We start from the raw sequence: 18552 nt of genomic DNA on the forward strand, positions 1-18552 counted from the left end.
TAAAATCAGGAAAGCAAGATATTATATTGAGGTGGAGGCCAGCAGATTCTACAAAAATCAGAATATAAAAGTGACAAGTGCATCTGCATATATGCCACTCCGAAGTTCTTTCTTCTTTCTGTTTTCAATTTTCTTCTGTGGTGGGATCGTGACCATTCACACACAAGACACTTTTTGTATAGATAAGTTAGAATCCTGCATGTAGGAGCGGCCAGAGAGCTTGAAGAATGCTATATAAATCCTCCGTTACATGCATAAGATCATATCATATTTATCCCACATTAGGATATCTTATATTACACAAGACACGCCCAACTCTTGAAAATATGACTTATTACATAAACATTATTCCTAGCAGCGGTGGACGCATTAACGAAGATCAGTTGAAGGAAATTTTTATGGAATACGATGTCAATGGCGACAAAGTTCTCAGCAGAGATGAGATAAAGAAAGCTTTCGACCTCATTGGCTCAAGGTTTCCTGACTTCAGGACCTGGCGGTTGAATGATCTCGTCAATTACGCTTTTAAATTTGGGTATAAAGTTAAGTAGAACCTGAAAGCTGGAAAATTTTCCACTACATAAAATAAATGGTTGTGTGTGCCGCCATAAATTTACTTAGTTGCTACCTTTATGTGCTGTTCGCTAGCCACCAAATTTTAGCTTGTTTTCTGTTGTGATATTAAGCCTCAAGAAGACAATCAGTATCAACTGTTATTATTATGGAAGGTGGAAGCATGATGAGCATGTTAAAAATTACTAAGATCATCTCTTTTGTTCTGCTGTTACTATTATGGAAGAAGCTCGGCATCTTGTCTTTGTTTTGTATTTTTTTTCTTCTATTATTATTATTATTATTATTATTATTATTATTATTATTATTTAAAAAGTCTTTCTCTATATTATAAAGAAGCTTCTCGCATAAAAAAATATGTGAACTCTATCATATATTTTGTATCTTGAATCCACGATAAATTTAGATGAAAAAAAATTCATAAAAGAAAGAAAGTTTCAAGGAGAATTAAAATTTTTGAATTAATTGAAAAAATGATAAATTAATCTAACGAAAGAAGCTTATCTTATTCCTATATGCAAACGTGCTCTCGTTAGCCGGACGCTTGGAGCAATGCCTGATTCTTAGTCAAATCAAGGTGGATTTGGCCTTATTCGATCAGATAATTGAATTCAAAATAGAAATATCTATTGTTTTTTATAGCAATATTTGTTGGTTGTTGCCAATCAAAATAGGAACGATTTAACAATGAAATTTTCTATTGGCAAAATTAGCAACGTTTTACACTCCATTGCTAATTTAGCAAGAGAATTTAAATTTTGTATTAATCCATTGCTAATTTAGAAAATTTTAAAATAGAAAATATAAATAAATTTCAAAGGAAATTACTATTAAAAATAAATTATGACTAAATATCATTATAAAAAACATTAAAATAAATTACTATTAAAAATTACAAACAAAAAATTATCATAAATATATTATAATAAATTGCTGAAAAAATAAATTATATTAAAAACTAATATAAAATATTATTAAAAAACTACTAATAAAAATTATTAAACAAAAAAAATTTCCTTAAGTGTATTATAATTAAAAAAATACAAAAAAGTAAATTACTAATGCAACTATCAATAATAAAACGTAATAAAAATTAAAGCACTATTGAAAAGTTACTATTAAAATATTTATAAAAAAAATTACTAAAACAATTACTAGCAAAAAAATACTATAAAAATTTATGACAAAACATTACTAAAAAAATAAATTACTAATAAAAATTACAAGGAAGAATAAATTACTAAAAAAAAATATTATTAAAAAATCACTATTTATGACTAATAAAAAACCATTCCAAATACATTATTAATATAAAAATAAATTATAATAAAATTATAATTTATTAATTAGTTAAAAAATTTATCAGTGAAAGAAAATAAATGAGAGAAAGATAAGGAAGAAAAGAAAAAAAAAATGAAAGAAAAGGTGGAGGAAAGAATGAAATTAGAGAAAAATGAAATAAAAAAGAAAATTTATTAATTAAAAGAAAAAAGCAAAGGGAAATGAAATGAAAGATAAAAGAAAAAAATTATGGAAGAAATTGAAAGAAAATAGAAGAAAAGTAAAATGAGTGAAAAACAAAATGAAAAAGAAAATGATAAGAGAAAATTGAAATGAAAGATAAAAGAAAGAAAATGATAAAAAAATGGAAGAAAAAGTGAAATAAAAGAGAAAAAAAAAAAGGGAGAATGGGTGAAACGAAGAAAGGGAAGGTCCTCCTAGATACACAGTCTAACAATTAATCAAAAGTGCATTTAAATTCGGTTGCTAATTAAAAAAAAAAAAGAAAAGAAAGTTTTTTCCCATAATTTAGCAATTAAACTAAAATTTGTTATTAAATTAGCAACACATTGTAAAATCTATTGCTAATTTAAAATAAAGGTACGTTTTTTCTTTCATAATTTAGCAAATGAGCAAAAATTTGTTGCTAATTTAGCAACGAATTGCAAAATTCATTGCTAATCTAAAATAGACTTCTCAAAGACTAAATCATAATTTATCAAATTTTAATTTGAATGTTGGATAAAATTTATTTTATTTTGAAATGTTTGTTTTAATTATCCATAAGTAAAAAATTTGGATAAAATAGTAATAAACGCAAACATTTGAATTTATTCTGCTAGTTGGCCTTTATATTATTATTAATTAATATTTTCTTTATATTTAAATATTAAAAATTGAAGCAGACATTATTGGTGCAACTCAAAACTGATATTTTTAAGAGCCCGCCGCGTAAAGCCTACAACACCGAAAGAAGGGTTACTAAAGGCCCTCTAATGATTAAGTTAGTTTTTTAAGAAGAAACAAAATTTAAATATGTCTCAATTACCATGTTCAAAAAAGTTAATTTTAAATTTTTTTATTAAATTAGTCCAAATTTTAATTTAAGTTCATTTTATTTTTTACATTATAAAATATTATTTTTATGTAAAATTAAAATTGAAATTAATTTAAAAATAAAGAATTCGAAAAAAAAATTCATAATATTTTCATGTATGAATCTAGTCTATGCTCTATTAATTATTTCCACTGAAATAGTGTTGTCCCAAAATAGTCCAAGAGGGGGGTGAATTGGACTTTAACAATTTTTCGGCCCTTGCTTGTAGCCTAATGAAAAATTGTGGCTTTGTTCAACTAGGTGCTTTTCTATATAAAATGAAAATAATATGTGCTTCAACAAAGTGTTCCTAAGTTGCGATTCAAGCCTCAATCAATTTATATGGCAATATTTAACAAGGCATTTATCATACAATATACAATCAATTTCTCAAGTCACTCAATATGTCAACAAATTTATCAACTCAATCTATTTAACCAACATTCAATATCATGTATATGAGGGAAAATTTAAAATTGCACAAAAGTAAAAGGTAAAGGTTAGAAAAATCAAACACAAGGATTTTTATAGTGATTCGGCTTAACTAGCCTACATCCACTCTCTCAAAGAGCCCTCTTTGAGTCTTCTCTTCACTATTTGCTCTTTTGAAGGCAAGAGACCAAAAGCCCTTTACAATTTCTCAACACCAAGCTTTTACACCAAGGTAGCTTGAAACCTTCTCAAGTGCAATCACAAGCACTAACTCTCCCAAGCTTCAATAGGTACTTGTACAACCTCTCTTGAATGCAATTCAATGTTTCAACACTCACTCTTACTCAATACAAATCAAACTATAAAGAAGAGATGAGTTGATTTGCCAATGGAAGCTCAAAATCTTTAAAGCTCTTGAATGAAAGCAATAAATGAAAAATCAATGTTGGAGTTCAAAGGTTAGCTTTCATCAAGTGTAAATGAAGTGAAGGATGTGTATTTATAGTCCCAAATCATTTTAGACCGTTTGAAACCCTTTTGGAACGTTATACACACTGCCCAAGACAAAATAGCCGTTATTTTGTCCTTTTGTGCGAAGTTGAGCAGCTCTGGTCAGTTAGCAAACTAATAAAATTTTAGGAGCAGTCAGCAAATTAGTTAGTAAACTAATTTTTTTAGCAAACACATTAGCAAACTGAAAATTTTAGCAAACCAGTTAGGAAACTAAGTCAACAGCTGCATGTCTCAACTTGCAATGCAAAATGATTTAGACCTTTAAAAAATGTTTCAATAGTTGTGTTCAAGGTCATGATGAGAAAAAGTAATCAGAAAATAAATTTTCATTTTTAAGCTTCATATGACTAAATTCTCATCTATTCTTTTTCACAAAAAGACCTAAGACTCTAACACTATGCTTTTCATACCTTTGCTTTGAGTCTTGATTTTCATAGCCTTTTTCTCATTTTGGATTTGTCTTGAAATGCCTTTGAGTACCCTTTCTCATTAGATGCAACTTCAAGAATTCTTTAGTAATAAGACAAAGAATCTACACATCACTTTAAAGTTAGGATAGATAGATTCTCTTTGAGTTTTGTTATCATCAAAATCAATGCTCATTTTGAGCTACACGGGGTCAACAAATAGATTCCCATTATCCATCTCAAAAGTAAGTATTCCATTGAGGAAGAGTATTTGCAATAGAAGAAATTGCTTTTTTTTTTTTTTTTTTTCAAAGTTCTTCGGATTTGTCCTTGAAAATGTTGCTTGGGCTTTCTTTTCTTCCTAATGTAAAATAAAATAAAATTGTTAAGGTGGTTCATCAATTTTCTAATTTAAGGATATTAAAAATTAAGGAGGTTCATCAAGTTTTTAATTTAAATGTTTTTTTATTTATACAAATAAAATAAATATTTTATATCTTCAAATTAAAAATATCGTGATCTTATCCATGAAGCCATACGAATTCTCAAAAATTTTCACCAAGGGCAACAATAATTCTGTTAGCTGTTTGTCACCCAACAAACAAATAATCAATATGGATCCAAACAACGATGAATTACGATTCCTTGTCGACTGGTAAATGTCCCAACATGAAAGAATAATAGAACCTGTCATATATATATGTATACCAGATAACACATTGGAATTCGATTCTGTTTATGAGGCTCAGTTTTAATATATATATATATATATATATATTAAAAGAATTAAAAAGAAAACGAGAGAAGAAAATCAGGATATAAAAGTGACAAGTGCATGTGTAAATATGCCACTCCAAAGTTCCTTCTTCTTTCCTTTTCAATTTTCTTTTGAGGTGGGATTGTGACCCTTCACACAAACGACAATTTTTGTGTAGAAAAGTTAGAATCCTGAATGTGGGATTGTTAAAAGAGCTTGAACTCAGTTACATGCATAAGATCATATCATATTATCCCACTTTAGGGTATCTTACATTACACAATACACACCCACCTCTTGAAAATATGCCTTACTATAACACAGTCAATACTTGAAGACAAAATAGTAAAAATACATCAGCATACTTTGCTGAAGATCAGTTAAAGAAAACTTTTATGCAATTCGGTGTCAAACGCAACAAACTTCTCACCAGAGAGTAGATAAAGAAGGCTTTCAATTACATAGGCTCACGGTTTCCTGACTCCAGGATCAAAGTTTGGATCCGCCATGCTGACAATGCTAATGAAGATCCAGTGATCGACCTTGACACATGGTTGGAAGATCTCATCAATTACGCTTCTAAAATTGGGTATAATGTTAAGTAGAACTTGGAAGCTGGAAAATTTTCAACTACTTCAAGTAATGGGTTGCGGGTGCTGCCATAAATTTGTTTAGTTGCGATCTTTATGTGCTGTTCACCGGCTAGCAAGTTTTAGCTTGTTTTGTGTTGTGATATTAAGCCTAAAGAAGACAATAATTTCCCTTAATTATATATGCCTCCCCTATATGGGCTTTTAATTTAAATTCTAATATTTTCTTTTTTTTTTTTAGTATTTCTATGAACGTCAAACACTATGCAGCAATTTTCTATTTTTTGTCGAGATCTACTAATCTCCTCTTTTAATTTCTTTACCACAAAATTCTATCATTCTCATGCTTGAATTTCATCAGTAATTATCTAGAATTACAAACTGATCTAGAGGACGATTAATTTTCGATTGCTTCATGCATCCATGGACCCAAAACAATATAAAATCAGAAAAGCAAGATGTTATATTGAAGTGGAGCCCTGCAGATTGTACAAAATCAGAATATAAAAGGAATAATTGCGTGTGAAAAAATGCTACTTCAAAGTTCTGTCCTGTTTCCATTTTCAATTTCCTTTTGTGGTGGAATCGTGACCCTGTACGCATAAGATACTTTTTTTTACAGATAAGTTAGAATCCTGCAAGTGGGAGTGTAAAGAGAGCTTGAAGAACGCAATATAAATTCTTGATTACATGCATATGCTCATATCATATTATCCCACTTCAAGACATCTTACATTACACAATTCACACCCACCTCTTGAAAATATGCGTGATACAAACAGTTACTGGAGTTATAATAAAAATGCTTCAGTATATCTTACTGAAGATCAGTTGAGGGGAATTTTCATGCAATTCGACGTCAATCATGACAATGTTTTAAGCAGAGATGAGATAAAGAAAGCTTTCGACTACATTGGCGCATGGTTTCCTGGCTACAGGGCCAGAGATGGGATTAGACATGCTGATGCCAATGGAGATGGAGTGGTCGACTTGAACGAGTTGGATGATCTCGTCAATTACGCTTGTAAAATTGGGTATTACATTAAGTAGAATTTGGAAGCTGGAAAATTTACAGTACATAAAATAAATGGTTGTGTGTGCAGCCATAAATTTACTTAGTAGATATCTTTGTGTGCTATTCACCGGCTACCAAGTTTTAGTTTGTTTTCTTTTGTAATATTAACCCTAAAGAGGATAATCCTCCTATTAATTATATACGCTTCCCTTATATGGGCTTTTAAAATTAAATTCTAATACTGTTCTCTCTCTCTTCTCCTTTTTTTTTTTTTTTTTAAACATTTATATGATCGTCAAATATTATGTAGGAACTTTCTATTTTTTGACAAGCTACAAATCTCCGTTCCTAATTTCTCTCTATGAAATTATGATTGGTGTATATCCAATGTGCTGGTGGTACATGCAGTACCTGAATGTAGCTTATATATATATTCATAAAAGACTTATTGGTGGAATAAATCTAAGCGTACCAGTTTGTTATTCATTTTATCCAAACCTTTCAACTAAATAAAACCTTTGAAAATCCAAGTAATTTTATCTAATATCTAAATTTTTTCCTCAAATTTTAGTAAGTAAATTATAATTTAGTCTTTTATATTTAGCAAAACCCACAACTTAGTCTTTATATTTTCAAAATAAATTTAGATTTAACAAAACATATAGCTTAGTTCCTCCATTCAATTTTTCTTCCAATTAATCAAAATGCTCTTAACTCCATATATTTTTTAAAAGATAAAATCTGATAGCCACAAGCTTCCCTACCAGTTTGATCTAGTTGTCATAGGCTATGATGAAGTCAGAAATTGCCTTCATCTATCAGTCCATCCCCAGACGAACTCATAGCTACTGGAAACACGAAAATTGAAACTTTAAGGAAAGATCTCACTAGACAAGTCTTGACTTGTAAACCCAATCTGATATGATCTTTGTTTTTTCCAACACAACATTTTTTTTTTCAAGAAATTAAATTAAAATTTTGAAAACAGAAAAACATATATGGGAAAACTTTAAAAAAAATGCAGAACAATTCTTGATAGGAAAAAAAAAATGGGAAGAATAATATATTTATTATACAATTTAAAAATGAAATTTAAATTAAGGGATTAAGTTGTAAGTTTTGCTAAATCTCAGGGACTAACCTATAGAAAAAATAAAAATCTAAATTGTTTGATTTTAAAAATATAAGAATTAAGTTATATATTTTGTCAAATTTAAACAATTAAATTATAATTCACTAAATTTTAATTTGAGTGTTAGATAAAAAATTTTTTATTTTGAAATATTTAGTTTAATTATTTAAAAGTAAATAATTTAGATAAAATAAGTAATAAATGCAAACCTTTGAATTTATTCTACTAGGTAGTCTTAATATTATTATTAATTAATATTTTCTTTCTATTTAAGTATTAAAAATTGAAGAAGACATTATTGTGTGATTCACAACTGATATTTGAAGAGCACGCCACGTAAAACCTACAAAACTGAAAGAAGGGCTATAATGAAAAAGTGGATTCTTTACTAGAGACCCTCTAATGATTAAGTTAGCTTTTTAAGATGAAACAAAATTTAAATATGTCTTAATTACCATGTTCAAATAAGTTAATTTAAAAATTTTTTTATTCAATTAGTCCAAACTTTTAATTTAAGTTCATTTTATTTTTTACATAATAAAATATTATTACATAAAATTAAAATGAATTAAATTAAAAATAAAGAATTCGAAAAAAAAAATTCATAATATTTTCATGTATGAATCTAGTCTATGCTCTACTAATTATTTCCACTGAAAATAGATTCCCATTATCCATCTCATAAGAAAGTATTCCATTGAGGAAGAGTATTTGCAGCAGAAGAAATTACTTTTTTTTTTTTTTTAAGTTCTTCGGATTTGTCCTTAAAATTGTTGCTTGGGCTTTCTTTTCTCCCTAATGTAAAATAAAATAATATTATTAAGGTGGTTCATCAAGTTTCTAATTTAAGGATATTAAAAATTAAGGAGGCTCATGAAGTTTTTAATTTAAATGTTTTTTTATTTATACAATTAAAATAAATATTTTATATCTTCAAAATTGGGTATAATGTTAAGTAGAACTTGTTTAGTTGCGATCTTTATGTGCTGTTCACCAGCTAGCAAGTTTTAGCTTGTTTTCTGCTGCGATATTAAGCCTAAAGAAGACAATAATTTCCCTTAATTATATATGCCACCTTTATATGGCCTTTTAATTTAAATTCTAATATTTTCTTTTTTTTTTAAATATTTGTATGAACGTCAAACACTATGCAGCAATTTTCTATTTTTTTGTCAAGATCTACAAATCTCCGCTTTTAATTTCTCTTCATGAAATTAGGTTTGGAGTATATCAAATATTCTAGTGGTACATTATATACTTTTTTTTATTTAATTAATATTTTAATTTTCATTAAGTACTAAAAATTGAAGAAAATATCTCACCAAAAAGAATTGAAGAAAATATTATTTATGTGTACTCTCAAAATAGTCTAAGAGAGGGATGAACTGGACTTTAAAATTTTTTATTACTAATTAATATTTTTGTTGTATTTAATTATTAAAATTTGAAGAAAATATTGTTGGTGCGGTTCACAATTAGCAGTTTTTGGAAGTGGGCCACGTGAAACCTACAAAATAGAAAAAATGATTATGGCGAGGAGGTGGATTCCTCACCAGAGACCCTTTTTGATGATTTAGTTTTTTAGACCCAAAAAAAAGAAAAGCATTTCCCCCCTTCCCATTAGAAGTCCTTGAAATTTGGCGAAACCTCACAACTGAGTCTGTGCATTTTTAAAATCAAGTAATTTAGTCCTTGATGTGCCTTAAAAAGTTACAATCAATAAAGAAGTAAAAAAATCATAATAGTAACAATGATGCAATTAGGCCAACTATGAAAACAAGTCAAATTTGCACACAATTGTAACAAATTAAGCACTCTCCCAACAAATCTTTAAACACACCAACACTCTAGCAACTCAAAAGAACTCAAAGCAATGAAAACACATCAAAAGCAAGTAATTAAAGAAGTTGAAACAATGGCATGCCAATGTTGGTTGCACCACTTGAATGGAACTGATGCTGCGATTAGCAAACCATGTAGCAAACTAATCCCAATCAATCAGCAAACTAATATCAAAGCAATTAGCAAACTAATGCTCTAGTTGGAATTAATGTAAGCTAACTTTGAATCTTTGATCAACTAAATCTTGCACAAGCTTAATTAGAACTCCAGCAAGTGATTCTCTAAGCTAAGGTTGCAATTGAAATTCAAAGAAAAAGTAGAAAAACAAAAAAGTAACTTGAAGTCTTCTTAGACAAGAATCCTTGCCACTAAGAACACAATAAGGGTCTTGAACTTCAATCGTTGATAAGCAATGCATCATAAAGAATGAACAATCAAGTCACCACACCAGAATGGTGATAAGACTTAAGCACACGCCACTCTTTAAAAGAGACAAGTGTAGGGGAAACAAGCATAAAGTTTCAATTTCATTAATCTCAAATCCTTTCTATTTTGTTTATACAATGAGAGAATGGCCTACTTATAGGCAAACTTACATTAACTCAAATAGGAAGTAAAAGGAAATCCTATTACAATAGTAAAGTAAAACTAAAGAGGAAAATAAAATTCAGAAGTCTTGGAGTGTAGAAATAGGAGAGAGCTTTCTTGAAATGAAGAAAACAAATCCCTTGGGCATAAAGAATAGGCTGGACAAATTGGAGAGAGAGAGAATCTTGAAAAGTCAACTTCCTGGAAAGTGATTCTTTAAATCAGATTTGATTCTCCCTATATTCCTTTTCCAAAAAGTGCTTATTTGAAAAGTCAAAGCCTCCCATGTAGCCAATCTACATGCCACTTTGGTCTTGATTTCTTTTTGGATTTGTCTTAACAATTCCGCCCATAGCCACCTAAGTCCATATACACGACTTTAATTAAATTAAGGCCACATATGCACTTAGACTTCCAAACATAAATTGGATTGGACTTGGTCAATCTTGAATTATTCTTGGCAGCCCATACACACCCCATAAGACTATCCTTGACGGACTTATACTTGCTTCTTTTAAGACAGCACATTAAGCCTAACACATGCTGCTTAAGATGGATCCATTTAGGCTTAATTTTCTTAAGCCCAAAATAAGCTTATTTATTTCACATCAAAATAGCACATATTAATACTTAATAAACAATTCCCATGCACATTCATGCAATAAAGCTCACGTTTATCCTGATTAGAATTCCAAGATGAGAAGTTTGGACATGTCCCATGCTGATGCATATCACCCATGCAACCATAATTCAAGAATTCTCCTTGTTTCTTCCATCTTACATGTTTGTGATAAATATGCTTTAACGTTCTAAAATTGATGAGACCTTGAGATATATCAGTCCTTGAGATTTGGCAAAACCTATAACTTAGGCTCTTAATTTAAACTTTATAATTAAATAGTATAATAAATATATTATTCTTCCCAAAATTAATTTTTCTTCCTCTCAATAATTTTCCAGAATTGTTTAGAAAATTTTCTCAAATTTTTCCAACATATATTTTTTAGATTTTAATTAGTGAATTTTTTTGATTTCTTGAAATAATATAAGAAAAATAAAATTCTTGCACTAGAAAAATAATCCAGTCAAGCTAGATTTTACAAGTTGTGACTTGGCCCATGAGATCTCTCGCTGTAGCTTCGATCTTCGTGTTTCTGGTAATGGGTTAAAATAAAATTCTTGCACTAGAAAAATAATCCAGTCAAGCTAGATTTTACAAGTTGTGACTTGGCCCATGAGATCTCTCGCTGTAGCTTCGATCTTCGTGTTTCTGGTAATGGGTTTGTCTAGGGATGGGCTGATGGATGGAGGCAAGTCTCAACTCGATCGCAATCTATAACGACTAGATTAGGCCAAGAAAACTTGTGGCTTCCCGTTTCTCTCAGTATATTGAGTTAAGGACATTTTTGTCATTTTTGCTATAATTTATGATCAATTGGATAGAGAGAGTAAGTTGTAGGTTTTGTCAAATCTCATTGACTAAATTGCTTATTTTTAAAATATATGGACTAAATTATAATTTACCTATTAGAATTTAGGATAAAATTTGGATATTGAATCGAATTTCTTCATTTTTGAAATGTTTGATTTAAACTAGAATTAAAAAGTTTGGATAAAATGAGCAATAAACGTATATGTTTAAATTTTTTTAGCCAATTGAGTTAAGCGACAAGGTGGATTAAATTTATTTAAAAAAAGTTACATGGCATGTCTAGGCGGCAATAGTTAAAATCCTCAAATTAAGTTAAAATCCTCAAATTAGGTTATGGGTTTTGGATAATTTTGTTTTTCAATTTTTAAAGTTATAATTAAATTATTCAAAATTAAAACTTTTATATAAAATGAATAATACTGGTAAAGATCTGAATTTGTTTTATCAATTGGCCTAACAAAATTAATCATGTATTTATAAATGTTTAACAAAATATTTGTAGATCTTGTTTGACAAAGCTCTTATGAGCAAAATCAAATTCTCCTCAAATTGAATTTCTATTTTATTTAAAATTTTTATAAAATTAAAAGGTTTGTAATTGATTTAAAATTAAATATTTAAATAAAATTATAAATTGATGTAAATGTTTAATTTTTTTAATTAAAAAGTCCTACTAATTAATATATTTATAAAACTTATTGGCGTCTATGAAAAAAATATATATGTTGGAGAGTAGTGAGGAGATGATAGACAGCGTAGCGTGGCTTCATGGTCAGTTATATGAGAGCACATTTGTGAGGTCATTGGTGCCTTCGAAATGACCTAATTTTCCATTAGTAATGTTGGTCCAGTCAAAAAGACTTTTGCTTTTTTAATATTCCTTTGATACATTTTTTAAGAAAAAAAATTGAATATTAAGTGAGTGTTTAGTGCGTTCTTTAGGTGCAACTGATAATTGATACACATCAAACAAGTAAACTAAGGCTATATTCGATACGACGTAATCAAAGTTGTAATGTAATTGTGATTATATTTACATATTTGATTATGTTGTTTAGTAACATAAAAAATTTTTATGTAATAGAATAATGATTACATAATGTAATCAATTATGTTTAAAGTAATGTAATGGTCATTACATACAAAAATAGGTGTAATCACGATTATTTGTTTTTATTTTTTTTAATTTATTGTAATACTACGATCACCACTATCCGCCTACCACTACAACCACCACAACCACCACCACTACTACCACAACCACCACCACCACCACAACCACCACCACCTTCACTACCATTACCACCACCACCATCACTTGACGACATTTATCACTACCTAGCCGCTACCGCCACTACTAAGTCATCTTGCCATCACCACCACCACTTAACTAATACTACTAACTAACACTATTACTTGATTACCAATTACTGCAACTATTATCATTTATTATTAACATTATAAATAAATTAAACATTAAAATTAAAATTATCATTACATTATACTATTTATATTTTTATTTTGTAACCAAATATAGGAATGTAATGACAATTACTGTAACGCCCTCACCGTAGGTAGTTCGTACATTCTACTGTTTCGATGACTAATGTCTATTCGGACAGGCAGACTGTTTGGGACTACACTTAAACTATAGTGAGGAGACATAAATTGAAAGAATAATTGTTAAGAAAATATAGAAAAATAATTTTGGGACTAATTAAAGGTTTATTTAGGTAAAAATGACATTAAAGATGTTAAAGAAAATTTAGAGAAAATAAAATAAAATTTAGAGAATTTATTAATTAGTACAAAAAAAAATATAATAATAACTTGATGAACACCCCGAAGGGTATTTTGGTCATTTCACCCGTAGAGGTGAATTTTGACCTAAATATCAAATTAAAATTGAGAGAATTAAATTAATTAAAATAAATTAAAATTATAAGTTTATGAATTTGAATTAGGAAAAGAAAAGAAAAGAAAAAAAAAATGAAAAAGTCTTATGACATAAAATAAAAATAAGGTACAATAAAAATATGTATATAAATAGACACAAGAAGACAAATCCCACCAACCAAGTCTTCTTCTTCCTCTTCTCTTTCTCTTTTTGAGTTGGCTGCCATGGTGTTCTTTTCCACCATTTTTGCTCAAGCTTTGAGGTTGATTCCTCCCTCATTTACCCATCAAAACTCATAGCTCACTTCACAAAAAATTTAGCCCACACCATAAGGAAGCTTTAGATACCCATAAGAAGAAGAAATGTTAAAGTTTGAAGTGGGTCACAAGAGGTTAGTGCCTAATCTTCTATTTTCCCTTTATTAATCCTTGAGTTAAGGTTAAAATGAAGTGAAATTTGTAAGAAACTAAAAGAAATTAGTGAGTTATACAGGGAGTAAATTTCGGTACCCTTCGTAAGTGAGGGTTTTTGATGACTATGATGTATATAAAGTGATTTAATGATATTGATTGATACATTTATAAGTATTAGAAGTTGATTTACATTAAGATTTTATGAGGTTGAAATTGTGAGTTAGGGTTTGACCTAACTTTGGTATTTTTGTATTATACCATGCAATTGGGATTGTTGAGATGTGTTGATGATATTTAGAAGTGCCTTGAATGTCAAATTGAAGTAAGGAAGTTGGAGGAGAAATGAATTATTGGGAGTGCTATTTTCTGCAGGTTGTGTTTGTTGAGGGCAGTATACATTTTAGGCTATAAATGAAATTGTGTGACCCCAATTGGTATGAGGCCAATTGGAGGTGAAATATGACCTATAATAGACCAATTTTCATGTAGAGGTCATGCCAAAATTTTGCCTAGAAAGTGACCTAAAAAGTGACCAAATCCGGATTACCCTGTACCAAACTCAGAAAATGACCAAATAAATAGTACATGTTCATTTGGTCATAACTCTCTCTATACTGGTCCAAATGACCTAAAATTTATATCAATGGAAAACTTAGACATAGGGCTACACTTTTCATGAAGACCACTTGACCCAATTTTGCCTTTAACCAAATCAAATTGTTAGCACAAGTTCAGTCACTAAAACTGCCAACTCAGAAATTGTCCAAAATACTGTTCCTTTGGTATGCTTGACCAGTTTTGGTAAAAATGCCATAACTTGGTCTCCAAAGCTACAAATTGAGTGAAACTAGTGCCAAAAGTTTTATAAGATATAGTACAACAATTTTTATGTTTTGACTAAGCTCTAGAAACCATTGTATCCTAGGGAAAATATTAGCCAAAGTTAGGAATTGAAATCTGAAAAACGTTAAGTGGAACCCAGAATGCCATTTGATACCTGTGTGTTCATTTGGTCATAACTCCCACTAGGAAATTCCATTTGAGATGTGCCAATATGATCTGGAAACATGATACTTAGGGCTACAACATTGATTTAGACACCTTTACCAAATTCTAAGTGTAAAGACCATAAAAAGAGAGTCAAGTCAAACATACTGCCCTGAAGTTTGGTTATTGCCTTTATAGGATTGAGAGTCCAGGTTAATACATTGACTATAACTCACTATACCAAGCTTGAAAAATTATGAAATTGTACCTGGGAGTCCCTAAGATATAGAGGAACATATCTTTTGAAGGAACCTAAGTCTAAAAATGACCATAAAATGATCAAATGACTTGTCAAAGATTATTGACCAGGAATTGTAAATTCTGGACAGCTTAGAGGCAAAGGGACCAGTTATGGTATTTTGACTATAACTTGAGTTCTATAACCCCAAATTCAGTGATTCAAAAACTGAAATTTAAGTTTAAACATAGAGGAGCAATTGTTATGAAGGAGGTGTGACTAAATAGACATCATAACTTAGTCAAATTCCTAGATAAAGATAACACATCAAAATGAACCTAAAGAAAGGTTAACGGGAAAAATGCTATATATGATAATTAAAATACTCATAAGGATAATTAAATATTAAAAATGATATGAATATGTAAATTGGGACTAATGTCCTATTAATATGAAATTAATGGTACCAATGAACAGTACCAAAAAATAGTAACAGTGAATAGTGCTAAAATAATTAAAAATGTTTAATTGCCCATAGTATACCTAGACTTATTTATTTAGTTTGGATAAATTGGTATACTAATTAGAGACTACAGATAGCAGTATTGCCTACTGAGAAAATCATGAACTGACAAAATATGTCTGGTATGATTATTCTACAGGCTATATGCCTACTTACTGGCCATTGTGCCTACTTATTTCTGGCTTTGCATGCCTGACAGTAGGTTTCGTGCTCGACAGCTGGCCTCGTTCCTGACAGACGTATACTGGATAAACATATAGTTGTCTAATTAGTATACACCCGTGCATCCAGCTTTTATAATTTGTTATAGGTTTCTTGGGCACTGATAAAAATTAATTAAGACTTAAAATACAATAAGTAATCATAAAAGATCCAGATAACGTTAATTGCTTTCAAAGAGCAACAAAAATATAAAAGACCCAGAAATTATGATTTGCAGATATTATTTCAATTGTTAAATTATTGTTATTATAAATTATGCACCACTAAGCGTTATGCTTAGCGCGCTGGTTTTTCATCGCGTAGATACTGGAGATCAGTCCCAGAGCCGCAGCAGCAACACCAGTAGTGCACTGACAAAGCTCTGACCAGATCTGCCACTGGCCAAAGTCACCTCACTGGTCTTTTGTATTTTGATAGGGCCCATGTATAGACTAGTATTTTAGTTCATTATGTCTAGTCATGATGTATTTCATTTCGAACTTGTAATTAAACTTTGAGATTGAAATGAAAACTTGTAATTTATTATCTATGAATTTCTATATGAATGCAATTGATGATACTTCATTTTTAGATCTCATAAATAATTGTAAATGATATGATACAAGAGAATATGATATGGAAATGTGTGAAATGAATATGGATATGTTAACAGGTGATTAGTGGAACCCGCCAGATGTTAATAAAACAGGAGAGGCTTTGTCCAGGTCTCCACAGAAATAAGATAAAAAAAAAAAAAATAACATATAGAATACATGTTTTAAATGACATCAAAAGTTTACAATAGATATGATAAAACAAGACCGAATGTGGCATTTCTTGCTCGACTATACAGTAGACGGGTAAAGGGCGTCACAATTACATTATATTATAACTTTAATTACATTATATAATTGATTACATTGTATTACATTACATTCTACTAAAAGTAACAAGGTATTTGGTAATAGAGCTAATATAGCTAATAGACAACTGATACCCATCGGTTGCAGTTTGTATTAGCTTTACTTTTAGAGTAATTTCTTATCAGCTGATAGCTGATTTTATTTTATTTTTTGTTTGGACTATATTATCCTTTTAAAAATTTATCGATTATAAAATTTGTCTTTAAAATAATTTTTTATATCAATAAATTATTTAAAATTTTAATAAATAATAAATAAATTTTATAAAATATTATAAATATGTTAATTTTAATCTTCATTTTAATATATACGTAACAAATGATTATAATTTTGAGATGTTGTGCAATAAATTAATAATTATATGTTTATTTTAATAATAAAATAAATAATATGATATCTATTCTTATTAGTTATTTTACATATAGTAATAATAACTAGATATAATTTTATTAAATACTTAGGATATATCAGTTATTATTAGTTATCCACTATTAGTTGTCAACTATATCTAAATGCTAAATCAAATAGACCTTAAATTAATAATTTTTATGAAATGATAATATATTAATAATTCAGTCATATTGTGCCTCTCGACTATAAATGTGATAATATAAAAAAAAATTTTGAACTGATAAAAAAATTATGGAACATATATATATATATATATATGGAAAACTTTAAAGGTTTCTGATGAAGACATGGAATTGGAATGTAGTCCATACTCTACTAATTATTTCCACTGAAAATGGATTCCCATTGTCCATCTCGAAAGCAATTCCCAATGATGAAGAATATATATTCCAACATAAGAAATAGGCCACTTTTTTTTTTTTTTTTGTTATAAAGGTTTTTCAAAGCTGTTACTTGGGCTTTCTTTTCTCCTCATGTGATAAAAAATATAAAAAATAAAAATAAAAGTGGTATTGAAGTTGTATTAAACGAGCTTTAACTCAACACTGTTAAAATTATTTCTTATTTCATGATTAGGAAGATATTAAGTTGGAATCTCAATTGAAACTAAATAAATTTTAAAAAAAAGCTGATATATATATGGAAAAATTAAAAAAAAAATCTTAATTTTACTAATTTTTATCATTATATCTTAATTTTTTAAAAACAATTGTATCATGAATTATTGACACCAATTTAATTGTATCTTGACATTAATCACTCCATTAACAGCAATGTATAATTGCACTGTTGTCAATAATTCAAAATGTAATTATGAAAAAAAATAATTCAGGATATAATTATAAAAGGAGTAAAGTTTGGAATACAATGTTTCCATTATACAATTTCATTCAGCTGAGGATATAACTAATGGAAATTTAAAAGTTTTTTTTTATTTAACAAAAAGTATATCAAATGATAATTAAATAATATAAATATTATGAGATAACTAAATGAAATACTTATCGAGGAATATTATAAAAACTGATATTTTATTCTAATGATGAATGTGATAATTAATAAGAGTAACTATAAATAATATGAAAATAGTTTCTTTCAGTAAGAAATTATAAAATCAAATTTATCGATAAAATGAAATTAAAATTGATAAAATTATTATATTTTACTAATAATAAAAATTTTGAAGACATGAATAATATAAAAACTTAATTTTGCATAAGTAAAAAATTTATATTTGAATTAAAGTAAAAAGTCTTTTAATTATTTTAGGGTCCTGTCGCTCTTGATGCAAAGGCAATTTT

The 18552-nt window shown here is 28.6% G+C and overlaps 1 protein-coding gene across 1 annotated transcript; it reads left to right on the forward strand.

The window, feature by feature from the left end:
* The first annotated feature begins 326 nt into the window (after positions 1 to 326).
* LOC131177877 (calmodulin-like protein 5) lies at positions 327 to 6699 on the forward strand. Its single transcript, XM_058143045.1, has 3 exons — positions 327 to 535; positions 5547 to 5648; positions 6432 to 6699. The coding sequence occupies exons 1-3, from the start codon at positions 327 to 329 to the stop codon at positions 6697 to 6699; spliced, it is 579 nt and encodes a 192-aa protein (XP_057999028.1).
* Positions 6700 to 18552: the final 11853 nt, after the last annotated feature.

This window comes from Hevea brasiliensis, chromosome 2, assembly GCF_030052815.1.
Source record: "Hevea brasiliensis isolate MT/VB/25A 57/8 chromosome 2, ASM3005281v1, whole genome shotgun sequence".
NCBI lineage: Eukaryota > Viridiplantae > Streptophyta > Magnoliopsida > Malpighiales > Euphorbiaceae > Hevea > Hevea brasiliensis.